The following is a 12,587-nucleotide window of genomic DNA, read 5'->3' on the forward strand; positions in this document are numbered from 1 at the left end:
AATTGGCCAGATAATATATATATATATATTGTATTAAAGTGATTTTCTGTAGAGATTCATTGTGGTGAGTCGTGATCAATATACTCCAAAACATCCTTGGTTAATTTGAGGTCAGACATTTGAAGACTATTACAGTAGATGACAGTGTCAACAGGATACTCCATGTCAAACCATGCTGGTGAATTAGTAATAGAACCTTGTAGATGTCCAGTCAAACTCATTATCTTCTCTGGAGCATTAATATTACCCAATCTTCACCCTCAATGATGTCTTCCCTTGAAATTATATTTAGTGCCAAACGCATGCCCGCATACCCCTTTAATGCGCTTCTAGTGTGTTCCTTGTGACCTATGAACAGTGTAAAGCTGTGTTTATCTGATATTTTTCCCCAGATCCCCAGACAGCTCTACACAACCAGACCCGACAAGCTAGTCTCTGAAATGGTAGATTTCCATCACTGTATACCACACAACGAGGTAGGGGGGAAAATTCTGATCTTGGGCTCAGTTTGAATGTGTCATATTGTCTAAGGGTAGACGCAGGGTTGGGTAGGTTAAATTCTAAATGTAATCCATTGCAGTTACTTGCTACCTTGTCCAAAATTGTAACCATTAACGTAAAAGTAATCCAAGAAGCAATCATATCATTTTTCAAAAGTATCTAATCTGATTACAATTGTTTTTTCTGGTAACACAACTGATTTCAGCGACTGTTTTTTTGTAATCAGATTGCATGTAATCAGTTACTCCCCAACCCTGCGTAGACCTCAGTTGTCCAATATGTTTATATATTGTATTGAATACTTTCTAGGAAAAGCATTTCAAAGCATTAGAAGGTAAGACATTAGTTGATAAGGTTGATTCTGATTTATTACTTAACCAAACCATAGTTTCTAATGCTGTTGAGCGTTCCATTGCATTTCTTCAAATCAAAAAGTATGATTTAGAAAATGTCAAAGTAAATCACTGGCAGTGACATTGTCCATCTAACATGAGCATAATTACTTATTAATAGGAATAAAAATGATAATTGCAATATCACTGCATACTAAAATTAAATTATTCAAATGATTGTGTGCAAGATAACCTATAAACATTCATAACATGTATTGTTTGTAATGTAGTTAAATAATATGTAATTAATCTGGACGCTATAATCAGCAGCTTGAAAGTCATGAAGGGATCATTTCACAACATTTAGCACTTATGAATGATTATTTTTTTTAAAGTGGGTGTTAATAATGACATACCGGTAAGTATGTACCGTTTAACTATTTTAATTGCATTATATTTATATAATTTACTACTGTTTTGGGTATATTTCATGTGTCAATATGATTACAAATGTTACGTGCAATTTCTGACATGAAATAACATTTGATATACCCTTTTTTCACTTGTCCCCTTTTCAGACGTGGCGACCACCAAATGAGTACCGAACCTGTTGCCTGTTAAGGGCATCAGAAAACGAATGCTTTGAGGTAACTGTTCTTTGATGGCAAATTTCTTGGCACCAAGAGTCTTGGTTGCTTTGAACTTGAGCGGTATACTCAAAATATATCTGGTCTCTTGGAAATTCAAGTCATGGCAGAGGACTCATCTATTACTGGAATTACTGCATACATTACATGGAGACGTGTACCTGGAATCGGATGTTACTGGAATTACTGCATACATGGAGAAGGGTACCTAGGATTGGATGCATATTGCAGATGGCGTGTGGATATCACATGCTGGACTAGAAGGTTGTGTTAAGGTATACCCATCTAATTATACACAGAGTATTTTCCTAACATTGAGTTGCACCCACCCCTTTTTGCCATCAGAACAGCCTCAATTCGTCGGGGCATGGACTCTACAAGGTGTCGAAGGCAATCCATAGGGATGCTGGCCCATGTTGACTCCAATGCTTCCCACAGTTGTCTCAATTTGGCTGAATGTCCTTTGGGTTGTGGACCATTCTTGATACACACAGGAAACTAATGAGCATGAAAAACCCAGCAGCGTAGAAGTTCTTGACACAAACTGGCTCGCCTGGAACCTACCTCCATACCCTGTTCAAAGGCACTTAAATATTTTGTCTTGCCCATTCACCCTCTGAATGGCACACACACATTCACAATTCATCTCAAGGCTTGAAAATCCTTATTTAACCTCTCTCCTCCCCTTCATATACACTGATTGAAGTGGATTTAACAATTGCCATCAATATGGGATCATAGTGTTCACCTTGATTCACCTGGTCAGTCTAGGTCATGGAGAGAGCAGATGTTCGTAATGTTTTGTATATTCAGTGTATATTGAAGGCTAGGAATGTTTTTCAGATACTGTATATCCTTGACAAAGGGTGTTTTTCTTTCCTCACAATGAGGTATTTATTTACACCTTGATACACATGGTTGTATCATCACCTTAGATGAGATATTGCATTAACGTTATTCTAACCTTTGTTCAGTGTCCCAAAAAAGAAAATGAATGTAAATGTTAACGCTTTTAACTTCAGTCATGTTGTTTAAAGCAATACTCCTGTGTATGATTTTAGCATAGTGTTGTGTAGATGCAAAATGTAGTAATACATTGGTGTGGAGAAAGTCAGTATTACAGTATACTGCTGTACGACACATTTCCACCAATCACGTGTGTTTTGAGTACAAGATCAAAAACACACTTGATGTGGATTCCCCCCCCCCCCACCCTTTTACATTTTACAGTGAAAAATAAAGTATTTTCCTACAATATCTGAATTTGTGGGGGTCAATTGGTTATTTCATTAAATTGCTCACAATCAAAATGAATTTTCCATCAACATTGTCAAAGGATTGTTATTTTATGATGATGATTATTAGAATATCCATTCAAAGTCTTTGGCTCTTTACTGCCCTTCATTTGGATCAAACAAACAGTCATCAGCCATTTAGGAAGTACAAATAGAAGCAGTCTTGCTATTAATTACAGTATACACAATGATAAAAGGTAGACTACATTTATTTCCTATATTGCAGTGCAACAATCAGCATACAATAGAAGTTAAATCTGAAATGGAAAAATAGCTACAAAGATTACACTGAGGAACGTGTAGTGTCAACATTATTATTTCACTATACAGAAAAAAATAAACAAGGATATCACTCTCATTATTACATTGTTAATAAATGATAACTGCTGGTCCACAATGAGATGACGGACTCATAAGAAAGTCAAATATCAGCAAATGGAGTCAGGTAATCTAGATATCAAACCTGAAGGACAAAATAACACAATCACATTTACAAACCTTCAACATGGTTATAGATGGGTTAGCAGCTAGCTGACATCATCACGAAAAATATGTACGCGCGTTTCCATGGGGCAGTCGTCAGTGGTGTTTGTTGTGATTCTGGACGGCCAGATTGCTAGCAAGAATGACAAACTGCCATGTGGGAAATTGTAAGTGGCTCGTTTCATCTTGTTCTTGGTACCATGTCTTCTTTTGAGGTGTTTTGACTGATTTCATGTCAATAATAATATGGCTAGAATTCGCTAGCTAGCTAAACAACAACTAACAATGTATTTGAGAGACAAGTGGTCATTGTGCACATTTATGTTTTCAATAAACATTGGAGATGAAATATAGCTTAAATGTTGTCAACAATTTAAGCCTACACTGTCTGTTTCGCCCCATTGGTTGTGCACGCATCAGTTTTGTTGCTAAACCAACCCATCTATTAAAATAGTTTGACAATTGCATTTTTTTAATTTTATATTAGTGATGAACAGAAAGCGCTTGGGAGTTCCCTCTATGAAAATACATTTACAAATGCCTACAAATCCTATGATTGAAAAAATGTATAAACTTCTTTTAAAGGTCCACTGCAGCTGTTTTTGTCTCAATATTAAAATAATTTCTGATTAACAATTAGTACCTTACTGTAATTGTTTTCAATTAAAATTGTCAAAAAGGAACAAAAATTAGCTTCTTAGCAAAGACCAATTATTAAGCAAGAATTTAGCTAGGACTATCTGGGAGTGGTCTAAGTAGGGAGGGGAAAACAGACAATTTGCTGTTATTGGCAGAGAGGTTTGGAACTCTTTTTCTTACTGGTCTATTAACTAATTCACCATGGAAGGCCAAATCTACATCCCACCAAAACAGGCTGAAATTTCAGGTGGTCTTTTCAAACATCTCTAACACATTATCAGAATTTTCACAGTATTAATCCAACCTCATATTGTAGCTTGGAAATATGTATAAAACACAGGAAAACCATGTTTTTGACTACACTGAGCCTCCTCTTTTTCCATCCTCTTTTTCTTTCACCATGACATATTCATAGATAATAGGTAGAATCTACTGCTGTGTGGCCTTCTCTGTCCCACTATTGTTTGTGGAGATATATTCTGATGAAGGTTGACTGCCGGAAAGTTCAGCTATAATTAAATTACATTTGCATCTGACTGGATGTGTGCAGATACTTTTTCCCTGTTTATCCAACTATGACCAAAAAAAAATAAATAAAAGATATTCGGAAAGTGTATATTTTCACAGCACCCCAAAGTGGTTTGTGCTCCACTTAATCCATGAGAGTTGTGGGTTAACAATGACATGCATAATTCAGTATTAGCTAAAATTAAGATGTTATTGTAGATACAGTATAACAAATACAAAGAAAGTGTAGTAACTAAATGCAACATGTCCCAGCATCACTGCAGCAACAAATAATCTGTTCTATTTGGACAATAACACTACTTATGACCTGCTTTATGCTGAAAAGGTAAACCCTAAATCCTAATTATACAAGATAACATGTCGACACAATCAGTTATTCCCAGAGCTCATAAAGCCAAATACTTGTAACATTTATTCAATCAAATATAATAGTTCCAACAGTGCTTCGTTTTCATTTAGCAATGAAACAAGGAAGTGCAGCTTTGAAACGTGTCTCAATAATATCAAATAGTTTTAAGGCCTCGTAGTAAAAATTGAATTTAAGCGTAGGCCATTGCATGAAGACGGGATGTATATTGGTCTTTATTTTCACACAGCAAAATAAAGAAACAAAACCAACAAAAATGTCAGAAATCTACTTTTAAAAAACACAACAAAGATCTAAGTAAAACTTTGAAATGCCCTCGGTGAGATAATTAACCGTTGACCGAGTTTGGGAAACGCTCGGCTATCTGTGCACGTTTTGGTTTTAGCCCTAACATTAGGGCTAAAACATTTTAGCTCAAAAATTATCAAAGCTTGATCATTAGTTGATTATTCGAATCAGCTGTGTAGTGCTAGGGCAAAAACCGAAACATGTACCCCTTGGTTTGGGAAACCCTGCGTTAGCCTGAAAGGCTGCTATGATAGAGGGTGCTTCTGCCCTTTTCCCTTTATTTATTGCATTCCTACTGAGCCTATGGACATTGGTGGTCCCTCTGGTTCACTGGAGGAGGTTCTGTAGCATGGCTGTGGCATACGTGGGCCTGGCCTGCTTGCTTTCGATGGCGTTTCGCAGGTATGTGATCCCGTCGCAGCGTTCCCAGATCTCCTCAAACTGCCGAGGCAGGATCTCAGCCCCTCTCTTCCGGGTCAGCCCGGTCTCTTCCAGGCTTAGCTCACACATCTCCATGTCGTCTTTCCCTGAGGATGGAGGGAGGGAGAGAGATAGAGAGAGACACTGACAGTCAAAACAGCATTTAATAGGGTAGGGAGAATGTATACACAGAGATGATATATATGATTGAATAGGGATATTTTCAGGACACGTACAAAACCATCTACTTGACACACTCATAATTACTGACCAACTAAATGTAATACCTAAAACATGCACTAATACATACTGCGCTTAGAGTTTCATATTACAAACACATCAATGTACATATCCAGAAGATATCAAAGCTGATCCAGCTGGAGGGACCCACCTGCCACCAGCAGGATGGGCTGCTTGTCTGGGTGCAGTTCCAACTGCCTGGCGATCCAGGGCCCGTCAAAGTGGGCGTACCACCAGCCCTTCTTCTTGTTCTGGGGGTCCTTGTACTGGTCAGCGGGCCGGATGAAGAGAATGCGGAAGTATCGCTGCTGGCGGTTCATGGCCATCTCCTGCTGCTGGGTGGCCGTGGCCCGGGCCGGGTTCTGTTGGGCTGTATGTGGCGGGTTTGATGTCATTATACTGCCAGACTATGATATTATGTGATTACATTGGGAATTAGGGGTGTTTTTGTTTGGTAAGAGGAGCAATCCTGTGTTGGTCCCATGTGGCTCAGTTGGTAGAGCATGGCGCTTGCAACGCCAGGGTTGTGGGTTTGATTCCCACGTGGGACGAGTATGGAAAGAGAGTATGAAAATGTATGCACTCACTAATGTAAGTCGCTCTGGATAAGAGCGTCTGCTGAATGACTAAAATGTACAATTTTATGTACAATTTTATACAGAGAAGAGTCCATTAATGTTTGAAGCAATTTCCTCTCTGAAGTTAAGAGCATGACTGAGTTAAAGGGGTGAATCTTTGGGTGGTGGAAGTAAGCAAAAACATGAAACTCTGAAAATATGAGACATCAAAGATGAGATAAAATACACAAACGCATGCCATGGGGTGAAGCCAGGTAAGCTGCTTACAAGGCAGACTTTCAAGAACTTGCTTCCTGAAGCCAAACCAAAGGCAAAGTAAATGGGACCTTCGAGAAAGCTTTCACATCAATAGAGACATATGCAAATACAGGAAAAGCAACTAAATCTGTCTGTTCCTGGGATGAAAAAGAAATTAAGGGCAAACAAAGGAGACTGTAGCTTTCATGTGCGTGAAGAATACATTTACTTTAAAAGTGTTTTCCAACTGCTCCTGTTTTTGGGGTCCGAGGTGAATGCATCATGCTTGGCTGGTTTCCGGGTTGAGGTGAATGCATCATGCTTGGCTGGTTTCCGGGTTGAGGTGAATGCATCATGCTTGGCTGGTTTCCGGGTTGAGGTGAATGCATCATGCTTGGTTGGTTTCCGGGTTGAGGTGAATGCATCATGCTTGGTTGGTTTCCGGGTTGAGGTGAATGCATCATGCTTGGCTGGTTTCCGGGTTGAGGTGAATGCATCATGCTTGGTTGGTTTCCGGGTTGAGGTGAATGCATCATGCTTGGCTGGTTTCCAGGTTGAGGTGAATGCATCATGCTTGGCTGGTTTCCGGGTTGAGGTGAATGCATCATGCTTGGCTGGTTTCCGGGTTGAGGTGAATGCATCATGCTTGGTTGGTTTCCGGGTTGAGGTGAATGCATCATGCTTGGTTGGTTACCGGGTTGAGGTGAATGCATCATGCTTGGCTGGTTTCCAAGCCCAAGATGAATGCATCATGCTTGACTGTTTTCAAATCAAATAACATTTTATTGGTCACATACTCATGGTTAGCAGATGTTATTGCGATTGTAGCGAAATGCGGTATGCTTCTAGATCCGACAGTGCAGCAGTATCTAACAGTATCTGCAGGTAATATCTAACAATTCCACAACAAAATCTAATGCACACAATATAGTAAAGGAATGGGATGAGAATATATAAGTATAAAATATATGGATGAGCAGTGACAGAGCAGCTAAGATGCAATAGATAGTAAAGAATAGAGAGTGAAGGATACAGTATAGAGTATATACATATGAGATGAGTAATGCGAGATATGTAAACATTCTTAAAGTGACATTATTAAAGTGACTAGTGTTCCATTTATTAAAGTGGCCAAAAATATCAAGTCTGTATGTAGGCAGCCGCCTCTCTGTGCTAGTGGTGGCTGTTTAACAATCTGATGGCCTTGAGATTGAAAAACATCTTCTATCTCTCTGTCCCAGCTTTGATGCACCTGTACTGACCTCGCCATCTGGATGGAAGCGGGGTGAACAGGCAGTGGCTCGGGTGGTTGTTGTCCTTGATGATCTGTTTGGCCTTCCTGTGACATCGGGTGCTGTAGGTGTCTTGGAGGGCAGGTAGTTTGCCCCGGTGATGCGCTGTGCAGACCGCACCACCCTCTGGAGAGCCCTGCGGTTGTGGGCGGTGCAGTTACCGTACCAGGCGGTGATACAGCCCGACAGGATGCTCTCAATTGTGCACCTGTAAAAGTTAGTGAGGGTTTTCAGTGACAAGCCACATTTTTTCTGCCTCCTGAGGTTGAAGAGGCGCTGTTGCGCATTCTTCACCACAGTGTCAGTGTCTGTGTGCGTGGACCATTTCAGTTTCTCGGTGATATGTACACTGAGGAACTTTAAAAAACCTTCCACCTTCTCCACTACTGTCCCATTGATGTGGATGGGGGGGTGCTCCCTTTGCTGTTTCCTGAAGTCCACGATCATCTCTTTTGTTTTGCTGACATTGAGTGAGAGGTTATTTTCCTGACACCACACTCCGAGGGCCCTCACCTCCTCCCTGTAGGCGGCCTCGTCGTTGTTGGTAATCAAGCCTACCACTGTTGTGTCGTCTGCAAACTTGATGATTGAGTTGGAGGCGTGCATGGCCATGCAGTCGTGGGTGAACAGGAAGTACAGGAGGGGGCTGAGAATGCACCTTTGTGGGGCCCCAGTGTTGAGGATCAGCAGAGTGGAGATGTTGTTTTCTACCTTCACCACCTGGGGGCGGCCCGTCAGGAAGTCCAGGACCCAGTTGCACAGGGCGGGGTCGAGACCCGGGGTCGAGACCCGGGGTCTCAAGCTTAATGATGAGTTTGGAGGGTGTTGAATGCATCATGCCTGGCTGTTTTCCAGGTCCGAGGTGAACACAACATGCTTGGCTGGTTTCTGGGTCTGAGGTGAACACAACATGCTTGGCTGGTTTCTGGGTCTGAGGTGAACCCAACATGCTTGGCTGGTTTCTGGGTCTGAGGTGAACACATCATGCTTGGCTGGTTTCTGGGTCTGAGGTGAATACATCATTCTTGGCTGGTTTCTGTGTCTGAGGTGAATACATAATTATTGGCTGGTTTCTGGGTCTGAGGTGAATACATCATGCTTGGCTGGTTTCTGGGTCTGAGGTGAATACATCATTCTTGGCTGGTTGGAGCGAGTGGTCATGGTAGTGCACCAGTAAACCCGATGAGGCGTCGTGGCAGCTGAGTCTTATTGGACGGGAGCTACAGTAGGTTTTGGAGCCGGGCTTTTTAGAATACTAATTGAATGTCTGAAAAGAACAGGCGGGCTATTTATAAAATGTGCATTAATCCTCCTCCATCATCATGAGAAGAGATGACGCAATGGAGACACCCCTGTTTTTACCGTCTAGGGCTCACTGGAGCGTTGCTGCTTTTTCTTGCTTCTATACCATGTTAATACGACAGGAATGCAAATATGTGACATTTTCCCATTTTAAAAGCTTGCCAGGCACATTGGTCAAGTAGTGTTGTCATGATACCAGAATTTTGACTTTGATACAATACAGTTTTAATATCACAATACTCGATACCAAACTGATACCACAGCAAAAAAAAAACAAGGCATATTAACCAAAGTGACAGAATGGCAATTGATCCAGACAGATAACTCTGCTCCTCCTACAATCGCTGGGCATCATTTCAGTTCAATATCATTTCATTTGAAAAATGTTTTAGAGACAGTTGATGAATTAATGCATACATGGCTATATAAATCATACACTCAATTTTACTTTGTTTTTTACCAATCTAACTACATAACAGTAATCATTTATTTGAATGGTAAATCTCTATTGATAAACTGGGTAAATCAAGGCCTATTCACAATACAGGTGAATGCATATTCAATAGTAGTCATTGAGCATGCATTGAGTTACTGAGCTTATTTTGGCTGATTTCATGGGGCTTCAGATGACAATCTGCTTCCCTTCCATTTGGGACTTGTGTTGTACTGATCAACATTTGCATAGAAGTATCTTCTTTTAGAAAAGTGTGCCCTGTCTCTTTAACCAGTAAGAACGTCATTGACGAAGCCATAGGGGGCCGGCCCGTCAGAGCCCTATTCACACACAGTTACATTTACATTTAACATTTAAGTCATTTAGCAGACGCTCTTATCCAGAGCGACTTACAAACAGTTGGTTCAATAGATAATCTTTGGAAGAAAGAGACTGATGAAGTGAATTAATAAAGTTTTGGTGGCAATCAGCTTTGAAATCAGCATATTTTGCGTTATGGTTTGCATATTATCACAAACAAAGTACTAATGTTCTAGTAAGGGAAGTTATCTTACAAAGCTGGAAGCTAACAGTATCTTCTTGCATTGTAACGTGTTCCAGCTGGTAAGGACATTGTTTTGCCAATAGTTTCAACAGTTCTACATGCCGTGTTGCAATATTCAAGTGTGTTAACTTCTGTGCAGCATGCGGGAGGAGCTAACATGATGCAGACTCCCAGTGCAGGCTAAGTGGAGCATGAGGGAGGAGCTAACATGATGCAGACTCCCAGTGCAGGCTAAGTGGAGCATGAGGGAGGAGCTAACATGATGCAGACTCCCAGTGCAGGCTAAGTGGAGCATGAGGGAGGAGCTAACATGATGCAGATTCCCAGTGCAGGCTAAGTGGAGCATGAGGGAGGAGCTAACATGATGCAGACTCCCAGTGCAGGCTAAGTGGAGCATGAGGGAGGAGCTAACATGATGCAGACTCCCAGTGCAGGCTAAGTGGAGCATGAGGGAGGAGCTAACATGATGCAGACTCCCAGTGCAGGCTAATTGGAGCATGAGGGAGGAGCTAACATGATGCAGACTCCCAGTGCAGGCTAAGTGGAGCATGAGGGAGGAGCTAACATGATGCAGACTCCCAGTGCAGGCTAAGTGGAGCATGAGGGAGGAGCTAACATGATGCAGACTCCCAGTGCAGGCTAAGTGAAGGATGAGGGAGGAGCTAAGATGATGCAGACTCCCAGTGCAGGCTAAGTGGAGCATGAGGGAGGAGCTAACATGATGCAGACTCCCAGTGCAGGCTAAGTGGAGCATGAGGGAGGAGCTAACATGATGCAGACTCCCAGTGCAGGCTAAGTGGAGCATGAGGGAGGAGCTAACATGATGCAGACTCCCAGTGCAGGCTAAGTGGAGCATGAGGGAGGAGCTAACATGATGCAGACTCCCAGTGCAGGCTAAGTGGAGCATGAGGGAGGAGCTAACATGATGCAGACTCCCAGTGCAGGCTAAGTGGAGCATGAGGGAGGAGCTAGCATGATGCAGACTCCCAGTGCAGGCTAAGTGGAGCATGAGGGAGGAGCTAACATGATGCAGACTCCCAGTGCAGGCTAAGTGGAGCATGAGGGAGGAGCTAACATGATGCAGACTCCCAGTGCAGGCTAAGTGGAGCATGAGGGAGGAGCTAACATGATGCAGATTCCCAGTGCAGGCTAAGTGGAGGATGAGGGAGGAGCTAACATGATGCAGACTCCCAGTGCAGGCTAAGTGGAGCATGAGGGAGGAGCTAACATGATGCAGACTCCCAGTGCAGGCTAAGTGGAGCAGGCACGGTGCTTTTGACCTATAAGGGGGACATCGGCTGCGCTGATAGACAGACATGATCCGTGAAACACATTTAACAAAAGTATTGTTTTTCATGTTCTAGTATTGAAAAAGTAGCGAAGTTTCGGGAATATCGTGCAGAAAGAAATAAAAAACAGATGAAAGAAACTGATAAAAAAAGGATGCTACTGTAGAAAACGCAGAGTCCTTAATGGACACATAGTGATAGCGGGGTTAAGCCAGAACGCGTTAATGTCTGAACACAATCCTGGGTTGAGGAGGGCAGTCTACAGTAGCACAACATCCCAGGACGGGGAATCTCACTCACCATAGTCAGTGATAGATTTGGGGGCCCTCTGCTCAGCAGCTGTGTCACGTTTCTTGTTCTTGGATTTCCAGGCGTGGTAGACCTTGAGACGGCGATGGAACTCCTCCCTGCATGCCGCCAGCAGCTCAATATCTACACAGGGATGACAACAGTAATTTAAACGTGCTTAAGGTTATAGGAGTAGGCCCTTCTCTTTTATGCCAACATTAATGTAATTTCTGTGAAACAAATGTGGAATATTTTCTATACCACTACCAATAAAATATATACTGAAAAAAATATATAAATGCAACATGTAAAGTGTTGGTCCCATGTTTCATGAGCTGAAATAAAAGATCCCATACATTTTCCATACGCCCAAAAAGATTATTTCTCAAAAATGTTGTGCACAGATTTACATCCCTGTTAGTGAGCATTTCTCCTTTGCCAAGCTAATCCATCCACCTGATAGGTTTGGCATATCAAGAAGCTGATTAAACAACGTGACCATTACACAGGTGCACCTTTGTCTATACAATGCCAGAGGTCTCAAGTTGATGGAGAATGCAATTGGCATGCTGACCGCAGGAATGTCCACCAGAGCTGTTTCCAAAGAATCAAATGTTAATTTCTCTACCATAAGCCGCCTCGAACGTCGTTTTAGAGAATTTGGCAGTACATCCAACAGGCCTCAACCGCAGACCACGTGTAACCATGCCAGCCCAGGACCGCCACATCCGGCTTCTTCACCTGTGGGATCGTCTGAGACCAGCTACCCGGACAGCTGATGAAACTGTTGGTTTGCACAACCAAAGAATTTATGCACAAAACTGTCAGAAACTGTCTCAGGGAAGCTCATCTGCATGCTCGTC

The 12,587-nt window shown here is 42.0% G+C and overlaps 1 protein-coding gene across 1 annotated transcript in view; it reads right to left on the bottom strand.

The window, feature by feature from the left end:
• Window positions 1-2,966: 2,966 nt before the first annotated feature.
• Window positions 2,967-12,587, bottom strand: part of LOC106565365 (unconventional myosin-VI) — a 126,679-nt gene continuing 117,058 nt past the window's right edge. Inside the window, exons 30-32 of the mRNA XM_014132524.3 lie at window positions 11,737-11,868; window positions 5,892-6,110; window positions 2,967-5,607 (exon numbers count right to left, since the gene is read on the bottom strand). Coding sequence (XP_013987999.2) covers window positions 5,408-5,607; window positions 5,892-6,110; window positions 11,737-11,868 — 551 coding nt within the window. The 3' untranslated portion in view covers window positions 2,967-5,407. The remainder of the gene's footprint in view (window positions 5,608-5,891; window positions 6,111-11,736; window positions 11,869-12,587) is intronic.

Source organism: Salmo salar, chromosome 01 (genome assembly GCF_965601325.2).
Source record: "Salmo salar chromosome 01, fSalSal1, whole genome shotgun sequence".
NCBI classification, from domain to species: domain Eukaryota; kingdom Metazoa; phylum Chordata; class Actinopteri; order Salmoniformes; family Salmonidae; genus Salmo; species Salmo salar.